At 37.5% G+C, this 17,923-nt stretch overlaps 1 protein-coding gene across 1 annotated transcript in view; it reads left to right on the top strand.

The window, feature by feature from the left end:
* The window catches only part of LOC149569100 (phosphoglucan phosphatase LSF1, chloroplastic), a 254,862-nt gene that overhangs the window by 158,340 nt on the left and 78,599 nt on the right, over positions 1-17,923 (top strand). Inside the window, exon 7 of the mRNA XM_089821883.1 lies at positions 5,920-6,031. Coding sequence (XP_089678009.1) covers positions 5,920-6,031 — 112 coding nt within the window. The remainder of the gene's footprint in view (positions 1-5,919; positions 6,032-17,923) is intronic.

The raw sequence follows: 17,923 nt of genomic DNA, 5'->3' as shown, positions 1-17,923 counted from the left end.
ACCTTGAAACTAGGAGGTTGTGTCATGTAGACCTTTTCTTGTAGGTCATATTATGGAAAAGACTCTTGATGTCCATCTGATGGACCATCCAGCCAGATTGTGCTACCATGGCTAGGACTAATCTAATAGTGCTCATCTTTGTTGTAGGAGCAAAGGTCTCATAAATAATACCCTGATGTTGAGAAAAGCCATTTGCAACTAGACAAGCTTTGTACTTATTCAAAGTACCATTTGACTTGTATTTTATTTTCTAGACCCATTTGCAGCCTATGTGACGCAAGGAGGGTGCATGGAGAGTCCTACAACATTTAAAATAAACTCAACTTGCAACCTTTCACCAGGCTTCTTTCATAGCTAGCTAAGATACAAGTCGGCTAGTCAAACATTAATTACAATTTAGGACCATACTTGGAAGAGTAAACAAGAACACCACACAAACAGTCATATAAAACCACACACACTTGAAGGTAGGTCCACACGTTTGTTAGGAGTCGGCTTGTATTTGCGCAAGACGTCATGTAAGCAATCAAAATCGCGCCAATCGGATCAACTTGTTATGCAAGGTGTAAACAATAGGAGAACAAGACCACAAAGTCTGGCACAGAACTTGAGAAATGTCCAATGTAAGAATTCACACACTTAGGACAAGGATATCAGATAGGTCCTTGACATGATTACAATTGCGCATGACTTGAAAACAAAAGCAACGAGTACTTTGCGAACAACAGACTAGGACAAAAAATTGGATGTTTTTGGTTGATGCAAGATTGCTCAAAGACCCCAAGATGCTCCTGCATCAGACACTTGGGGTCAATAAAGAAGTAATTTCCACATGAGGTATCACTGACATTTTGACCCAAATCATAGAGATCCAACTCAGCTTGTGTAATCCATGAACTGCAGTCAATTGGTTTGTCTTTCCACTGAACTAGGTATTCTAAGTAGTCCTTTCCTTTGGTACTCTTACTTATTCGGCTATTCAAGATCCTCTCAATGCTATCTGTTTTCTTCTTACGGTAATCAAAGTTACCTTTCAGTTTTTCATTTGATTCAAGATACTCAAAGATATTTGCAATGTTGAATATAGGTGACATATCCATGTCTTCAGGGAATTCAACTTCAAAGGCATTTCCACTTTTAAACTTCCTTAGAATCTTACAAGGACCAAACTTCATCATTTTCAGCTTACTATAGGTACCAACTAGAAATATGTTTTTCTTCAAGTGAATCATTACCTTATCACTAACTTCAAAAGATTTAGGCCTCTTCTTCATATTTGCTCTCTATTTGTATCCTAGAGTATTGTATTTTGGGTTCCTTTTAACTTCCTCATGCAAAGTTTTCATGTTTGCAAATTCTTCAGCTTCAACATTGCTCTTTGTCTCAAGGTTTAGGTTCCTCAACTTAGTAGTTCCTTCAGGACTCGTTCCAGTAATTATGTCAAAAGTTGTCTTCTTAGTGCTTCTATTCATAGAATTATTGTATGCAAATTTTGCTTGTGCCAAAATCAAGTCCCAATTAGCAGGATTATCTCCAACCTATTAGGATTAACCTCAGACAGAAATAACAGTTACATGCAAATATAACCAATACTAGAAAATAATAGATCGCATAAAAGAGAACACAAGACAACAAGATTTAACCTGGTCCACCCAATCCCTGGGCTATGTCCACCAACAACAAGTTTAATATTATTATTATCCAGTGATTACAACTTGATTACAATCCATACTCTCTTACAGCTCAATATCGCCGCAAGAAGCTACAATATCACCATTACATTTTGAAATCCTTAACCCTAAGCCTTTTTATACAAGCTTTTGTCACTTACAAAATTAGGGCTAGAATAATAAAGAAATAGCAACCGACGCCTTTTACAATATAAGGGCATTTTTGGCTTCGGCATTGTCCCTCGACCCTACCCTGTACTGCGATAGGGAGCGCACCTAACCCCGCCCCCAAACCCCCGTAGAAATAATTTGGAGGGAAAACGCGCCGAATAAACCTTTGAGTCTGATTAGGCTCCACATCACAACACAACCAAACATCTTAACAAGTTACCTAGACTTTTGGTTACAACTTCTATTTGTCCATCTGTTTGTGGATGAAAAGTAGAACTAAACTTCAACTCTGTATTTAGCTTCCTCCAAAGTGTTCTCCAAAGGTAAATAGTGAATTTAGTATCTCTAGTTGAAACAATAGTTTTAGGCAATCCATGCAATCTCCCGATTTCCTTAAAGAATAATTCAGCCACATGTACAACATCAGATGTCTTCTTACAGTATGAAATGAGCCATCTTTGAAAATATGTCAACTACAACCAAAATAGAATCATTCCCTCTTTGAGTTCTAGGCAAACCAAGAACAAAATCCATACTGATATCTTCCCAAGGCTTATCAAGTACAGACAATAGTGAATACAATCCCAAATTCTAACTAGTTCCTTTTGCTGTTTGATAAATTATGCAACTTCTTACCATTTTCTGCACATCTTTATATACTTGCAACCAAATGTATTTGTGTGCAATCAACTTCAATGTTTTATCAATCCCAAAGTGTCCAACAAGTCTATCACTATGTTTTCCTTTTGTGATGTTCTCTCTCATAGATCCTCTAGGTATGCACAATTGAATTCCCTAAAAAAACTTGTCTTCTTGAATGAAATAATCAGTCCACTTATTCCTCATTATCTGTTCTTTACAAGCTTTGCAATGTTCTGCAAAATCAAGATCATTTTCATACAAATACTTCAAATTATTAAAAACAAGTACCTCAATCCTCATTTCTATCAATAAACTCCATCTTCAGCTCAAAGCATCAACAACTTTGTTTGACTGACCACTCTTGTGTTTTAAAGAAAAGGAAAAATTCAACAAAAACTCAACCCACTTCATATATCTCTGTTTCAACTTATTCTAACTTCCCAAATACTACAAAACTTTATGGTCAGTATACAACAATAAATCTTTAGGCATTAGATAGTGTCTCGATTTCTCCAAAGCTTGGGTAATAGCATAGAATTCTTGATCATTAATTGAATATTTTCTCTTAGCATCATTCAACTTCTCACTAAAGAAAGCTACAGGTCTTCCTTCTTGACTTAAAACAACCCCAATAGCACTTCCACTAGCATCTCATTCAACTTGAAAAACTTCACTGAAATCAGGGAAAGCTAGAGTAGGCAATTCTGCAATGTTCTGTTTCAAGCTTTCAAAACTCTTCTGTGCTCCATGTATCCATTTGATATCATTTTTATCTCCTCTCATAGTTTCAGTCATTGCATTACAAATAGATTTGAAATTTCTAATGAACTTTCTATAAAATATTGCCTATCCATGAAATGATCATATCTCTCCAACATTCTTACGTGTAGGCCAATCAAGAATAACTTTCACTTTTTCAGTATCCATCTTCAAACCATCAGCTGAAATAACAAAACCAAGCTGCACAATCTCTTCTTTCATAAATGAACACTTCTTCAGGTTAATTAGCAATTTCTACTCTTTCAATCTCTGCAATACTTGTCTAACATGCTCAAGATGCTCTTCCTTAGTCTTATTGAATATCAAAATATCATCCAGATATACAATCACAAATTTACCCAAGAATCTCTTCAAAACCTCATTCATCGATCTCATAAAAGTACTAGGTGCATTAGTTAAACCAAAAGGCATAACCGACCACTCATACAAACCTTTATTAGTCCTAGAAGTAGTTTTCCATTCATCCCCTTCTGTAATTCTGATATGATGATAGCCACTTTTCAAATCAATTTTAGTAAAATAGTTTACTCCACTCAAACTATCCACTATGTCATTTGCTTCATGAAGCCACCTTTTATAATTCACTTGGCTTCACCAACATAGCATTAATTAGAAGCTTCCGGTAGATTCTTTTAATAATTGTTTTTTCTAGCACATGACTTCATGAAGACTCTTTTCCCTGAAGTGGCTTCATCTTTTAAATATAACAACTCCTTGCACTTTTATATTTAATACCCAACTTAAGCTTATAACTAATTAAATAAATGACCCCTTCCAATGATGTTTCAACCCTCAAGTTAAGTGAAATTGTAAAGTTAAATAATAACTGTATAATAAGCCATTTAATGATTAAATAATAATTTGGCCACTAAAATATTAATAACTCCCAAAATATTTATCCTTTAAATATGTCGTCTAAAATAGGAGTCACACCTATTATTTTCCCATGTGACCAAATGCACTTTCCTAAAATAGAAAGGGTCCATCTCAATCATCCCCAAACTTTCCATAGATAGTAGGTGCATGAAAGTAAGCCCAAACGAAGTCCAATATGAGTCAAACGAAGATCAAACTGAAACATACTGAATTGTGAAGAAGACAAGACCCTGTCATAGCCAAGCCTTTGCCTCAAAAGACCCTCTATCCACAATAATTAGCCTATGAGGATCACAATAATCTGCTAATCTCTCAAACACTGATGCTGACAAAAATGGAGACATTACAGTGCTTTCGTTGCAAACATGAGTGAAGTAATGATAAATTGGTATCTTGGATGCCATCCTGGTTATACATTAAAGAATTGAAGATTCATTGTAAACTTATGTGTTAAGCCTTGAAGATATTATAATATATAGTGTGTTATGTCTGGACACTATGAAATTAAGGCAAGGAGGTTTGGGCGAATGAGATAGTAGCTAGATGTCATATTTTGAGGGAGCCATGACAATATTGGGAGGACTAATGCCTTGGACAATTAACTGGAGCCAACTTATTTCTCTTAGCAGCTGTACTTGGAGGCTGGGGTTTCCTTTTGACTTAGTTGTATTAACTTGGCAAATTTCCTTCATTATGTTGCCAATATAAGAGCAGCAGGGTTGGTATCTTTCTGTGAATATCACATCAAAATTGAAGCTACCTCTGATCATACCTGTCATGGAAAGATTGTGCAGACTTTGAGCGATTCTTCTTCAATTTCTCATTCCGCTGAATGCTTAATATATGATGTTGTATGCAGACTCAACTCTCTCTAATTCATGTAGGTATGGATTGATATATTTCCAGGTCAGAAAAATATCGTATTTAATTCTTGTATTCGCTCAGCCAAAGATGCAGTGTAGTGTTAAATACTCAAGGATTTATTTCTGCTCATTTTTATCTTTCATCAGTAATTTAAGAATCTAAAGATATAATATTGAGGATTTTCGTACACTCTGTTACACTTGATTGATGATTGTTTCCTGAGTTGTGTAAACAATTTATATTGCAAAAATGAATTCAACAAACAAATTAATATTAAGTGAAATAAACCCTTGCAAAATGCAAATAGAATGATTAATGGTTTAATAAAGAAGCAGTCAAATGCTGGGCCAAAAAGTTATAAGGTGTCTTACATAGGAAAATCATCCTAAACAATTTATCCATGGAAATCCAAAAGATTTAATAGCACAATTCCTAAGTTTCATTTAATGCATCTTTTTCCAGTTTCATTGGTTCCTAATGTATTATTTTAATTTCGTATCATTGGATTTTTAGGGAATGTGACTTATTATTTGACAGTGTTTTACTAGGTTTCCAGGAACCATAGAAATATTTCCTGGAATATTTTTATCTTTACTATTAAACAAGTTCCAGACTTTCTCTCACTTTTTCTGTTCACTCCATTACCCAAATAATTAGTATTTTGTCGATGGCCATTCATAATATATTGGCTGCATTTGCCTATTTTAGGTCTTTAGGAGATATGATTCCATGCACTGGAAAACGATAAGTGCTTGAAATCCTGTACAATTATGCCACTGATAAAATCAATTTCTCACATTCAACTACTTTAGCTCTTGTTTATGTTGAAGCTTGAACTATATCTTAATGCTGGTTTAGACATCAAGTTTGAATACAATATACTCAGATAATGATTGGAGACACTTGATCTATTCAGGCCAGCCCTTGTATGGGCAACTTGGGATCTTATTGCAATGGCTGAAGAAGGAAAACACAAAGGACCTCCAACACATGCAGTGCAATTTATTTGGAGCCATGGCTGTCGAGATGTAAGATCAACAAATTTCTTGGCATTGTATTTGGGTCTGTATGTTGCAGACAAGTGTATCTATTAGACTATTAATCTCAATATTTTGATGCTTTACTCTTTAGTTAAATCACATCTGGTCTAAGGTACATGCTATCGTTATTTTCATGAATTGTACTTTTGGCAAAGAAATATTAGCTAGAAGCACGTGTTAAGGCCATGTTGTATGTTTTGCATTTCTTAATATATGTAGTTTTAGTCTTCAGTAATTGATTATGTGGCTAATGGTTTGTCAAACATCTTAGGTCAAGGGAAGTAAGACTCCAGTGGCAAATATTCAAGCAATTTTCTTATGGTCATGTATGGTTTAGAGTCTGTGATTATGAAATCATTGAATTAAAAATCATTCCTACATACAATGGGCAATTGAAATGCATTTTCTACTCTAACCCTTTCTTTCTATGCTTTTGATTCATTCCTTTCTCAGTTCAAAACCTGAATGTGTTGCTTTACATGTGAGGGTTTGGGGTAGTTCATGAAGAGGAGCTTATTCTCAAAACTACGATGTTGATATTAATATAGCAGTAAGACTAAAGGGAAGGAAACAACAAAAAACAATGATTCGCAGATGCTCAACACGATACAAGAAATATGCAAGGCCCAGAACTTCTTTTATATGTTAAATTGAGAAAGGAGATTTACAGTTATAAGAAAAATTTGCCGACTGAATGGGGACCTAACTACCAACTAACAAAAAATTGCATGTTTGTTAGTATAATAATCTGCAGTTTGAGTGCAACACAAAATCAATTTAAAGTGCAGATAAACGAGTCTTCAAGTTAAAAGGGAAAATCATCAACAACTTATCTAAAACTTGACATGTATTTGTAATTTACAATCTTTTTTATTCTTCAAGTGGTTCACGTTCATGTTTAATAAACTTTAAATGTGCATTTGTTTGGGTTTCCTAATATAAAAGGCTATGATGCTTTTTCAACACAAAGCATAGTATTTTGTTGTTTCTGACTTAAAATAAATCTTCATTAGTACATGCTTGCACTCAACAAAATGCAAAGATAGAATAATGCAAATGTACAAATGGAGTTAAATGTAATGTCTCCTTTTTCATGAGCATCAACTTTAGAGGATTAGCCTATTTCTTGACCCTCATAGGATAATAAAGTTGTTAAAAGGGTCTAGTTGCCAGAGCCAAAGACTGATTCCTACTCTAGTGGCCAGGGATGCTCAAGGTTGCTCTCCATTTGAGTCGGATCAACACACTTACTATTTATAGTAAGTGTCTATTTCAGGAAAATCAAGGTTTCCATATTTAGTAGGGCACCTCAACAGCTTGGTGACAGTATTGAGATTTAGTAATGTTGATTGGAACAGCTATTCAAAGACTGTCTATTTATAGCAAGTGTAATGTCCCTAATTTTTAAGATGGATTTAGTGATAATAAATTTAAAATATAAAACTAAATAAACAAATAATAAAATATAATTATAAATTATAATTTATAATTATATAATCATAATGAAAACATATATAATATATAGTCATATATATAATTATAACCATATAGAGAATTTTACTAATACTATTATATGAAATTAGAATTATAGAATAAATAAATAAATAACAATTCTTTACCAAATAGTAAATATAATTATAATTAAATACTAAAAGCTATAATGAATATATATTATTATATATATAAAAATAATAATAATAAATGATACTTATAATTCTAAACAAATACTTATTCTATGTATGTTTGGTCAATTGACTTACCACACATGAATATATCAATGAAGACTAAAGACAGGGAGGCGATTTATAAGAAACATCGAAAGAGTCAGGTATGTGGCACTTGGAAGTATCGACTCATTACTTCATCAGAACACATATAAAATGAGATATCAATTCCTCTCAATGAGCATCAAGGAATATGATCAGATAGCGATTTCAGAAGCGGTATAATCCAAAGAATAAATCAGTGGCCTGGTAGGCAACAGGCAACACTGTATAGACAAAAAGGAGGGTGGTGATAGAAAGGAGATAGTGAACTCAGTAATACCATTGCCTTAGAACCAGCAGCAGACATAAATCCTGTAGTGATAAGGCTTGGAGATTCGATAGTCAATGACACCTGCATGTAGGAGAGTATAAATCATTCAAAGTGCACTAGCTCATATTTCTAAAACAGATACAACAGTGAATAAGAAGGAGAACTCATCAACCAAGGAGAATAGACAACCAGTCAAGTAATATATTACAGATTTTTATCCTAATTTATTGATCCATCTTAATAGCCCATACGCAAAGGTAGGTTATGGATAAGTCAATACTCAGTTAACAATAGTCCCAAGTAGAACCATTCCAACATTCCCATGAAGCATTGATTGTATGATCAATTGGACTCCAGTTAAGATACCAATATAACAAATACATCGCTGTATATACAAGCCTCAAGGACATCAGAAATAGTGAACTATAATATTGTTTCCAGTTTATTATGAGTCTGCGTTGGATGAATATATTGAAGTTATATTACAATTTTATTGTTGAGGAGTTACTGTATCTGGCAGGGGCATCTGTGGTCATGGTATACACAGTGATTGACTCATTCGTCAATTGGCTCAGTTTGGGGACTTACTATTTATATGAATCAATTATGCTCAAGTTGTTATTTTTAGCAATGCACTTGGACCTGGTATTGGCAGAGTTCATCAATTGACAATTTGGAATGAGATATTGGCTCAAGCCCAAGGTATTAATTATTAATAAAGAATCTTTATTAATGAATAATTGTTAAAGTTATAATATAAAGTTTTTATTTAAGTGGGGGCCAATTGACACATTAAAGTGCACATCATTAGATTTTATTTGACTTTATTATTAAAAGGGTCTATGTAATGATCATAAAGTCACATTATGAAGTGCATTTGAGGGAAATATAAGTGATTATTAAAATATACTTAATGTAATTTTGCTGTGCACCAAATGGAGGGAAATATAATTATATATTATATTTCAAATACATTAAAAGCTAGTGCAACAAAAGAAAAATATTTTATAAGTCATGAAAGGAGTATTCAAGAAGCTTGTAGTTGATTGTGTTTGAAAGTTATAAATGCAATCATTGCAAGGTGAAAATCATTCTTGTTCTGTTGGTTTTTATTTTGGATGAATTGTGAAGATCTGAGAGCCAAAGGTTACCAGATATTTCTATCTGATGGAATTGTGAATTCTATCCAATTAATGCACTTTGAACTGGTGAAACTATCAAGCGAATTGTGCCTGTGATAGTCTTATTCAGAGATCATAATTTGTGCCACAATTTGGGCCCAATTTGAGAGAAGGGTTTTGACCTCTTAGTTCAGAGGAATATGTATAATTCAGTGGTTGGTGGTTTGGTGAAGATCACAGCATTAGCTTGAAGCTGTGTTTGATTTATCTGGCTGCCATAGTCTTGTTAGACAGCATTGACCTTTCTAGCGGGCTGCAATATTGTTTAGAAAGCCCGTGAATATTTGTTGAGGGCTTGTATTTGCATCACAGGGTACCAGCATTATAATAGCAGCATCAATGCCAAAGATTAATCATTTTCTAGCAAACTGCCATTAAATTCCAGGTTTCTCATTGTATATGAACATCATTTAGTTTGGCACATTGTATAAAGAGTTATTTGTATGCATAATAATTTTTTGATGAAATCCCTTTTCTGTTGCCTTTCATTTTCAGCTTATAATAAATCAATAATATGTATCCCAACTCCCAAGTGTTTGTGAAAATGTTCATTGGCTCTAGATGCACATTTTACTTGTAGAAATTATATGTATGCATTCAAAAAGACAAAAATTGTGTATTTGCATTTTAGTCCTTTGCTTAGATATATTAGAAACTATTTGCAAGCTTTTAAACTTCATTAGAGACCATTCCAAGCAAGCAAAATCAATCTGAAAATAAAATCCAGTGAAATAGAGGTTTCAACTGCATTACCAGATTTGTGTCCTGGAGCTTGGGTTCGGTCCGGGTTCACCTGGGTCCGGATTCACGTCCGGGTTTGCTGCGGGTCCAGGTAGGGTCGGGATTTCAGACTGTGGGTCCATCCAGGTCCTTGTTGGCACGAACCCGGGTGAACCCAAGAGTACTTGCAGCAGTAGGGTCCAAAAAATGAAATAAAACAACTTGAAATAATGTTTTTTTAATATTTTTTTGTGTAACCCTAAAAAAAGCCTAATAAACAACATTTCACTCATCTAATCTCTTAGTTTGGTGGGCCCGTTTTGCAAGTTTAAAGAGAAGGTTGTAGAGATTGCTTGTTCCAATGATCAGGATCTAGATATAGTTGCAGCCAGGGATGAAGCCATTGATCCGTCATTGTTTGATGACCCATTTGACCCTTGAAGGGCATTTGATACTATTATCATTGGTAAACTATTAAACAGTTGCCATTTATCATTATGTTTCAAACTTTATTATTTGATGAACTGCTCTATGTTTTGAAATTTCATTTTGCAATTTAGTAATTCAATGTATGATTTTATTTACAATCATGAACATAAATGAGCGGGTATTTAATGCTTATCTTTGACATTTGACATTGAGCAAGGTTCAAGCTGTTTGCCGTACTGGTAAAGAAATCAACGCATACAGACAATAGAACACAAACAGTAGAATTGAATTCGCATACGCCAGACATACATTATGCTCCATAATATTCGCAATAGTAGATGAATGATGCTTTACAATGATCCCAGACGGGATATAAATACTACTGCCGAACCTTCCCGAAGGAGTCCGTCGGCCACAATTATTCTATCCGCTACAAATTATTTACCGCTGGACCGTCGGCTACAAAATACAAAACACCGCCGGACCGTCGGCTACAGAATACCGAAACACCGCCGGACCGTCGGCTACAGAATACAAAACACAGCCGGACCGTCGGCTACAGAATACAAAACACTGCCAAAACCATCCAGTCAGCTAACACCATCCCCCCCAAAAAGAAAAGTCGTCTCCTGACGAGTAACAAAATATTTAAGACAAATTAACAAACAAAATACATTAACAAAGTGACTACAACAAGAGAAATCTGCTTCTGACACATCACTGTCACCTTCGTCCCGTGCCTGTAGCCTCTGCTAACACAACAATGCCTCCTTGATGAAGCTGACCTTGATAGCCACCTGTGCTGCTTTCTCTGTTTTCAATTCCTCGGTACCCTGAGCCAAGTGTCGCTGCACTGCCTCCAACTAGATGATCAGCTCCTCCCGAGCTCTCTACGCATCCACCAAGACAGCTTCACAGCCAACACCTGCTCCCACTGCCTCTGGTACACAGAAAGTCCATGCCTGCAGCAACTTCAACTCTTCTCAACTGGTCAGACTCCCACGACTAATATCCGCAATGACTGGGGGTCCAGGGGGCAACGTCCTCGGTGGGGTCGAGGGGCAGTGCCCCAGGTGCGCTACCTGTCGCAGTACAGGTGCGCTCCTCTACAATCCACCACAAATCCCTCTGCACACAAAAATTCTTCTCCTTCTGGCAGAACAAGCACTCTTCTTTATGTCTCTGTTTCCCCGCAGAAGTCTGGTTGGAGGAGGGAATGGAGTCTGGCGGGAATGTTTTTTACCCACGGCCTTTCTTTTCCTACACGTGGCGTTTTTTTCCTTACCCGCGGCCTGGTGGAGGAAAAATTGTTTTAAGCCCGCGAACAGGTTGTTGCCCGCGGGACTTATATTAACCCGTGGGCAGGCTGTCTGCGGGTCTGTCCTTAGTTGCCCACGGGCCTTGTCTTCTTCACCCGCAGGCCATCAGTTGCCTGCGGGGCTTTATTTGTAACACTCGCGGACAGACTGTTGCTCGCGGGGCCTTTCTGTCCGCGGGGTCCTTAATTTTTTTTCTTTCTTTTTCTAAAAGAAATCAACTAACAGAGGTACCTCCATTTTGCCTCCAGGCGTTGCCATTCTGCAACAACGACGGAGTCAGTTGGCCATCTTGTGACAGCGACAGAGTCTTCCTGGCACCATATATTTTGAATTTGGATTCGTTGACTGCCGGAGGTACCTTCTATCCGTCCAAAGTTCCCAACTTTACCACTCGATTGTCGCCGACCTCCCGGATCTGCTATGGTCCAAGCCATCTGGCCTTAAACTTTTCCACTTTGATTTTATTCCGACCGTCGTACGTCTTACGTCTGTTCTGTGCCACCTCCGTCGCCCACTGTGCTTGTGGTCGTCGCGCAACTGGATTATTTCCTTGTTGTCGGTGCCCTTCCACTAATTTTATGCTGCAGTGTAACCTTTTCTTTCCGCGCGGTCCATTCACCATGTTCCAAACAGTGGGATCTTTCGTTTTTCTGTGTTCAGACTATATGTTCTTCCCCTCAGCTTCAGCCATGGCAGATTTTCCTTCTTTCGCTTCCTTGCATTCCTCCGGACATTCGTTTTCCTCCTTTTTCTCATCTTCGTCGACCGTTAACATATTGCAACTCGAAAAGAGTTCGTATTCTTCTATCTGCCAATGGTAAAGGCCATTCACCGAGTCCAGGTCGTCGTCATTCAATCCTCCGTCAAGTCTCAATACTCCTTCATCCGGTTCCATTCTCCCCTTTCCTTTGTCATCACTCTCGGCTTCACTGTCAAAATTTGACAATGTTGCCTCCTCGTCAACCATTTGCGTGTGCAGGTCAATTATGAATCTTTTGCCTCCGCGCTCCATTGATAGGGTATTGCGTTTCCAATCATGTTTTACTTTTGCTTGCACCAACCAATCTCGTCCCAGAATAGCATCATAGCCTTTTCTTTTTAATGGAATGACCACAAAATCCTATAAAAATGGTTGCGTACCAATTGTTACCAGCTGCGCTTTTAGAATTCCCAACGGTTTGATTCCATGTTGGTCTGCCGTGAGCAACTGTAATGCAAGTGGCCACAGCGTCGGCTTTCCCAACTTCTTCCAAGTATCCTCCGGTAAGACATTCACGCCGGACCCTCCGTCAACAATTGTCTCTGTCAAAACATTTCCCAAAATCCCCATCTCGACGACCGTCGAATGCCGTCCGGAGGTGAGTGCCAGCAGCATTGGGTCTGTTGTCATCACTTCCCTACTATTCCTTCCTGTGTCCTCCGGTGCTTTCAAAAACGGTGTATGATTCAGAATAGCCGTCCGTAACTGGGGCATTGTGAGAAGGAGGTCACTTATCTTGATTGGTATCTCCGTTTGTAAGATCTGTCGTACAATGTTTTGTTCTGCAAAGTTCCTTGCCAAGGTGCCGGTGATATCCTTCAACTGAGATGTCCCCGCCGATGATGCCTTTGCAATGTTCGCCTGCGCTTCGCCCACTTTTCTCTTTTCCTCCGCTTGCCTCCGTGTAATTGCCAGAACCTCCTCTACATCCGTGCCAATAGTGATCAAGTTTACTCTAGCCTTTGGACACTTGGAATCTTTGTGATCGTCGGGTCCGCACCATCTGCATAATAATTTCAGTGTGTTTGCCGCTGTACAATCCCGTGCAAAATGACCCCACAAATTACATGCTCGGCATTGAACGATCGGTCGTCCATTTGCATCATACTGAGTTCGACTTCGGCTCCCATTATTATTGTTATTATTTGTATTGTTGTTATTTTGCCCTCTGTTATTATTCCTGTATCCTCCGAATGTAGCATCGGTGGTATTCGTGTTTCCGCTACTACCCGACGGGGAAGCCTCATGTGTGAGAAACACCTGCGGAGATCCTCTTGTCTTCATGTTAAAGGGGCACTCCTTTGTCGAATGGCCCATGATTTGACAAATGTCACAGAATTGGTTCTTTGGACACGATCCTTTAGTATGACCGTCAGTCTTACATTTCGTGCACCACAGTTCACTACCTTTTGGCTCCTTCTGCATATTTTTAAACTCCTTCATCATGCGGATCATATCCTTCTGTAGGGCCCAAACTTTTTTGCTGCTGCCTTCGTCGTCGCTGCTATCATCTCCAGCAGGCTCGTCGTCATCAGAATCAGATGAGCTAGTTTTCTTCTTCTTTGTCTTCTATTCACTTTCAAGATCCAATGCTCTGTTATACACGTCCACATATGACGATGGTGGCACAATTTTTATTTTCCTTCGCAACTGTGAGCGTAGGCCATCCATAAACCACCTTTTTTGCAATCCGTCCGCCGGCTTGCTTTCCATCTTCTTTATTAAGTCTTTTAATCTCCTGGCATAGACACAGACAGTTTTATGCTTCCCCTGCTTGGTATTGAAAATTTCCGCTACAATTTCATTATCGTCCCGCAAGAGTTTAAATTCCACCAAGAACTCCTTTTTAATGTTATCCCATGTATCCAACTTTTGTGGATCCATATCCAAAAACCAATCAATCGCAACACCCCGTAGGGTTGCCGGAAATTGCCTGACCCATTCGTCGGCATCGGTGATTCCATTTGCCCGCCAGATTGTCTCGCATGTCTTACAATGTCGGAGGGGTTCGGCTGTACCATCGCCTTCAAATTTCAGCAACTTTTCTTTGGGTCCCGCCATAACACTGGAGGTCTGCACTCCTACACTGGTCGGCACTCCCACACCGGCGGTTGGCACTTCCACATCTGCAGTCTGAACTCCCACACTGGAGGTGTCGACAGCTGCGAACCTTGGTGAAGACGAAGGATTCTCTAAAATTGTTTCCCGCGGAAGTCTATCTTGGACGAAGAGGTCACTCCACGCTCGTGCTCCATCGGCACTGCGAGCCGTGCGAGTTGATGCTCTTCCGTTTGAATTTTCCTCCCTCGGCGAACACAAATTCAAGAACTCCTCCCGTGCTTCTTCCACCAATTCCACCCGCTGCCGAGTCTCCTCCAGTAATTCCTCCGTACTTCGGTTTCCGTCGACAATCTTCTGGAATCTCCGTCGGCGTTCGGCTTGCTGTGCTAGAATTAGATTCTCTTGTGCAATACGGATTCCATCTTTTCCCTTCGCCTTATTCCGATCCTTGTTAAGCTGATTTGGCATTAATTTTCATTCCTCCCACTTTCCAGATTCATAAGGCAACGGCACCAAATGTTTACCGTACTGGTAAAGAAATCAACGCATACAGACAATAGAACACAAACAGTAGAATTGTATTCGCATACGCCAGACATACATTATGCTTCATAATATTCGCAATAGTAGATGAATGATGCTTTACAATGATCCCAGACGGGATATAAATACTACCGCCAAACCTTCCCGAAGGAGTCTGTCGGCCACAATTATTCTATCCGCTACAAATTATTTACCGCCGGACCGTCGGCTACAGAATACAAAACACCGTCGGACCGTCGGCTACAGAATACCGAAACACTGTCGGATCGTCGGCTACAAAATACAAAACACAGCCGGACCGTCGGCTACAGAATACAAAACACCGCTAGAACCATCCAGTCGGCTAACACAAGCAATATATATTGATACTATGAAATAACTGAGTTTTGCAATTATGCACATATTTTTAATTTTTTTTGTATATATATTTATATTCATGAACCCACTCACGAACCCAAATGGGAATTTTTTATTTATTTTTGGCCTGAACCCCCGGACCCGAACTCGAACCCGAGCCGCCCCTGAACCTAAATTGGTAACTTATGGTTTCAAGCAAAGTGTTTTGACAAAATGTAAAACACCTTAATACTAAAGCAAATCAGTGTTTGTCAAATTTAAAACCACAGGGGTTCATACATTATATACATAAGCACATAAACACAAACATTGTGGTTAAATTCAATGCAAGATTTACCTTCGAGCTCACCTACAATACAAAGCACAGATGATGAGACAGCTCAATAAACATTCAAAATGAAGATATTTTAAATTTCACTTAGTAAATAACATCATAATAAATTTGAGTAGTTGATAACGATTTCAGAATAATGCAGCCATGAAAATTATGATTGATCAATCGAATGAAGTGCAAAATTATGCTCATTTATATTGTTTAGAAAGAATGAAAGTAAATGAAATATATTAACTGCACTTCTAACCTAACTACAATCATTCGTATGATCTGTAAGCTTTATTACAAATTATTTGTTCTGCTAATTGTAATTTGAATGTCAGTTCAATTGATGATTATAATATTGTAAGTATTCCTTAGAATATCTTGTTTCATATGTGATGATGAGCTACCGTAAGCAAGAGCTACAATAGACTTAAGGAAGGATGTTCAACAAGATTCTGGGGAAGCTCTCATGGGAAATCCATTGTTCTGATCATCATAGATGCTTCAAACAAATTGTAAAAATAGCTCAGCCTTGGTGAGTCTAAAACCCTTCGAAGTATAATCAGCTGCACTTAATGAACTTGCTTAAATGATATAATTATGAGTATTTGATGATAAGAGCCATACTCGAAACATAATTACTCAGCCAAAGACCAATCAAAACTCTTTGAATCTTTTATTGAAACTTATAGATGACCTGATAGGCATACGGCAACATTCAGACCATTATTGATCATTCATGAAGAATGTGTAATGCCACACTTTGATGCCAGCTGTTATTTACATTTGTGCATTTTGGAATCTATAACCCCCATTGTTGATTCAGATCATACTGTGCGATAAAGCTTTATGGTTGTGAAAACCTCAAATTGTGGCACAACAAATTCAACAACAATATTGAATTTAGGTGCTGTCAACTGCTCAAATTGGATGCTATCTTTTGTGATAATTCTTTCACTGGCAGACATACAATAAAAGATAGGTACGAATAATGAATATGCTGCTGATGTGAATGTCAGGAAAGAATTTTGCATTTATAAGTCATACAAATATGACTATCTTGTTGATTAAACCTCACTATTATGACTGAATCTTGTTGCTAATATTGTTGTTATGAAGCATTCTTTGGAAAATGTTCACAGTCTGCAGTGACCATGGAACTACGTCTAACCTTGTACCAACTCTTAGGTTCATTTTGTCAGCATTCAGAATATGCTTGCTGCCATCTTGTTTTAATATGTGGTTAAACTCATTCAGTGAAATGACTGCAAGTTCTAGTAGTGCAATCAATTCCATATGCTATTCCTTTTCTTCTAACCGTATCCATAGCTTGCTTTTCATCAGTAAAATCGCCATGGAATATCTTAAGATCTTTTTCTTGATTACTATTTAATGCTGCAACTATATATACACTGAAACCTAAGCCTTGTAGCACCAAGCTCTTCTGTGTCCAATTATTACAATCAAGCATACTTCTGCCACATAGACCCCTACATGACTGCCGTTTCAGACTCAGGCACTCTTTTATCAGTCATGTTTTCTGAAATGAGCTTGGGCGTTCTTTCAAAAAAAATCTGTCACTCTTCTGTGCCTTAAAAGACATATTCGTCACTTTCAATTTCAAGCCCCTTGGTAAATGGTGCCTCTCTTTCACCCTTCACTTGGTGCAACTTATATGAGTTGTCTGTAGTTCTTGAAAGAGAGCAAAATCTTAAAAATGCTGCACCTGGATCAACACCATTTTACAATGTGTAGTGAAGTTATTAAATTTGTCAAATGTTAAGACAAAGTGTGCACTTTCCTTACTCAAATTACAATTTCTTTTAAGATCACAAAGTTCATTTACGCCCTGTTTTGGCTTCTGATCTTCTGCTCTTTTTTGCAAAGTTTCTCATGTTGATCGGGCACTGCTTTCAACTTCTTATTTTTGGTCATTTCTTTTCCTTGAATACTGCTGCCTTATGTTTCTTGTCTTTGCCTTTTTCTGATTTTTACTTGATCGCTGACCTGTTTTTTTCCTTTTGTGATTTTCTCAATATATAAAACCTTGAAGTCTCGTGAAAAGGCTGATCCCAACCTTTGGAAACTGTCTTTTTTTGGATCTTTATATTTTAAACATCAATTATAATTTAAAGATAATCTCTTATTAGTAAC

The sequence above is a fragment of the Cupressus sempervirens genome, chromosome 3 (genome assembly GCF_028749045.1).
Source record: "Cupressus sempervirens isolate cs-2001-9-10 chromosome 3, ASM2874904v1, whole genome shotgun sequence".
Taxonomy (NCBI): domain Eukaryota; kingdom Viridiplantae; phylum Streptophyta; class Pinopsida; order Cupressales; family Cupressaceae; genus Cupressus; species Cupressus sempervirens.
Note: the sequence above shows the minus strand (reverse complement) of the source record. Positions and strands in the feature narration are given on the sequence as shown.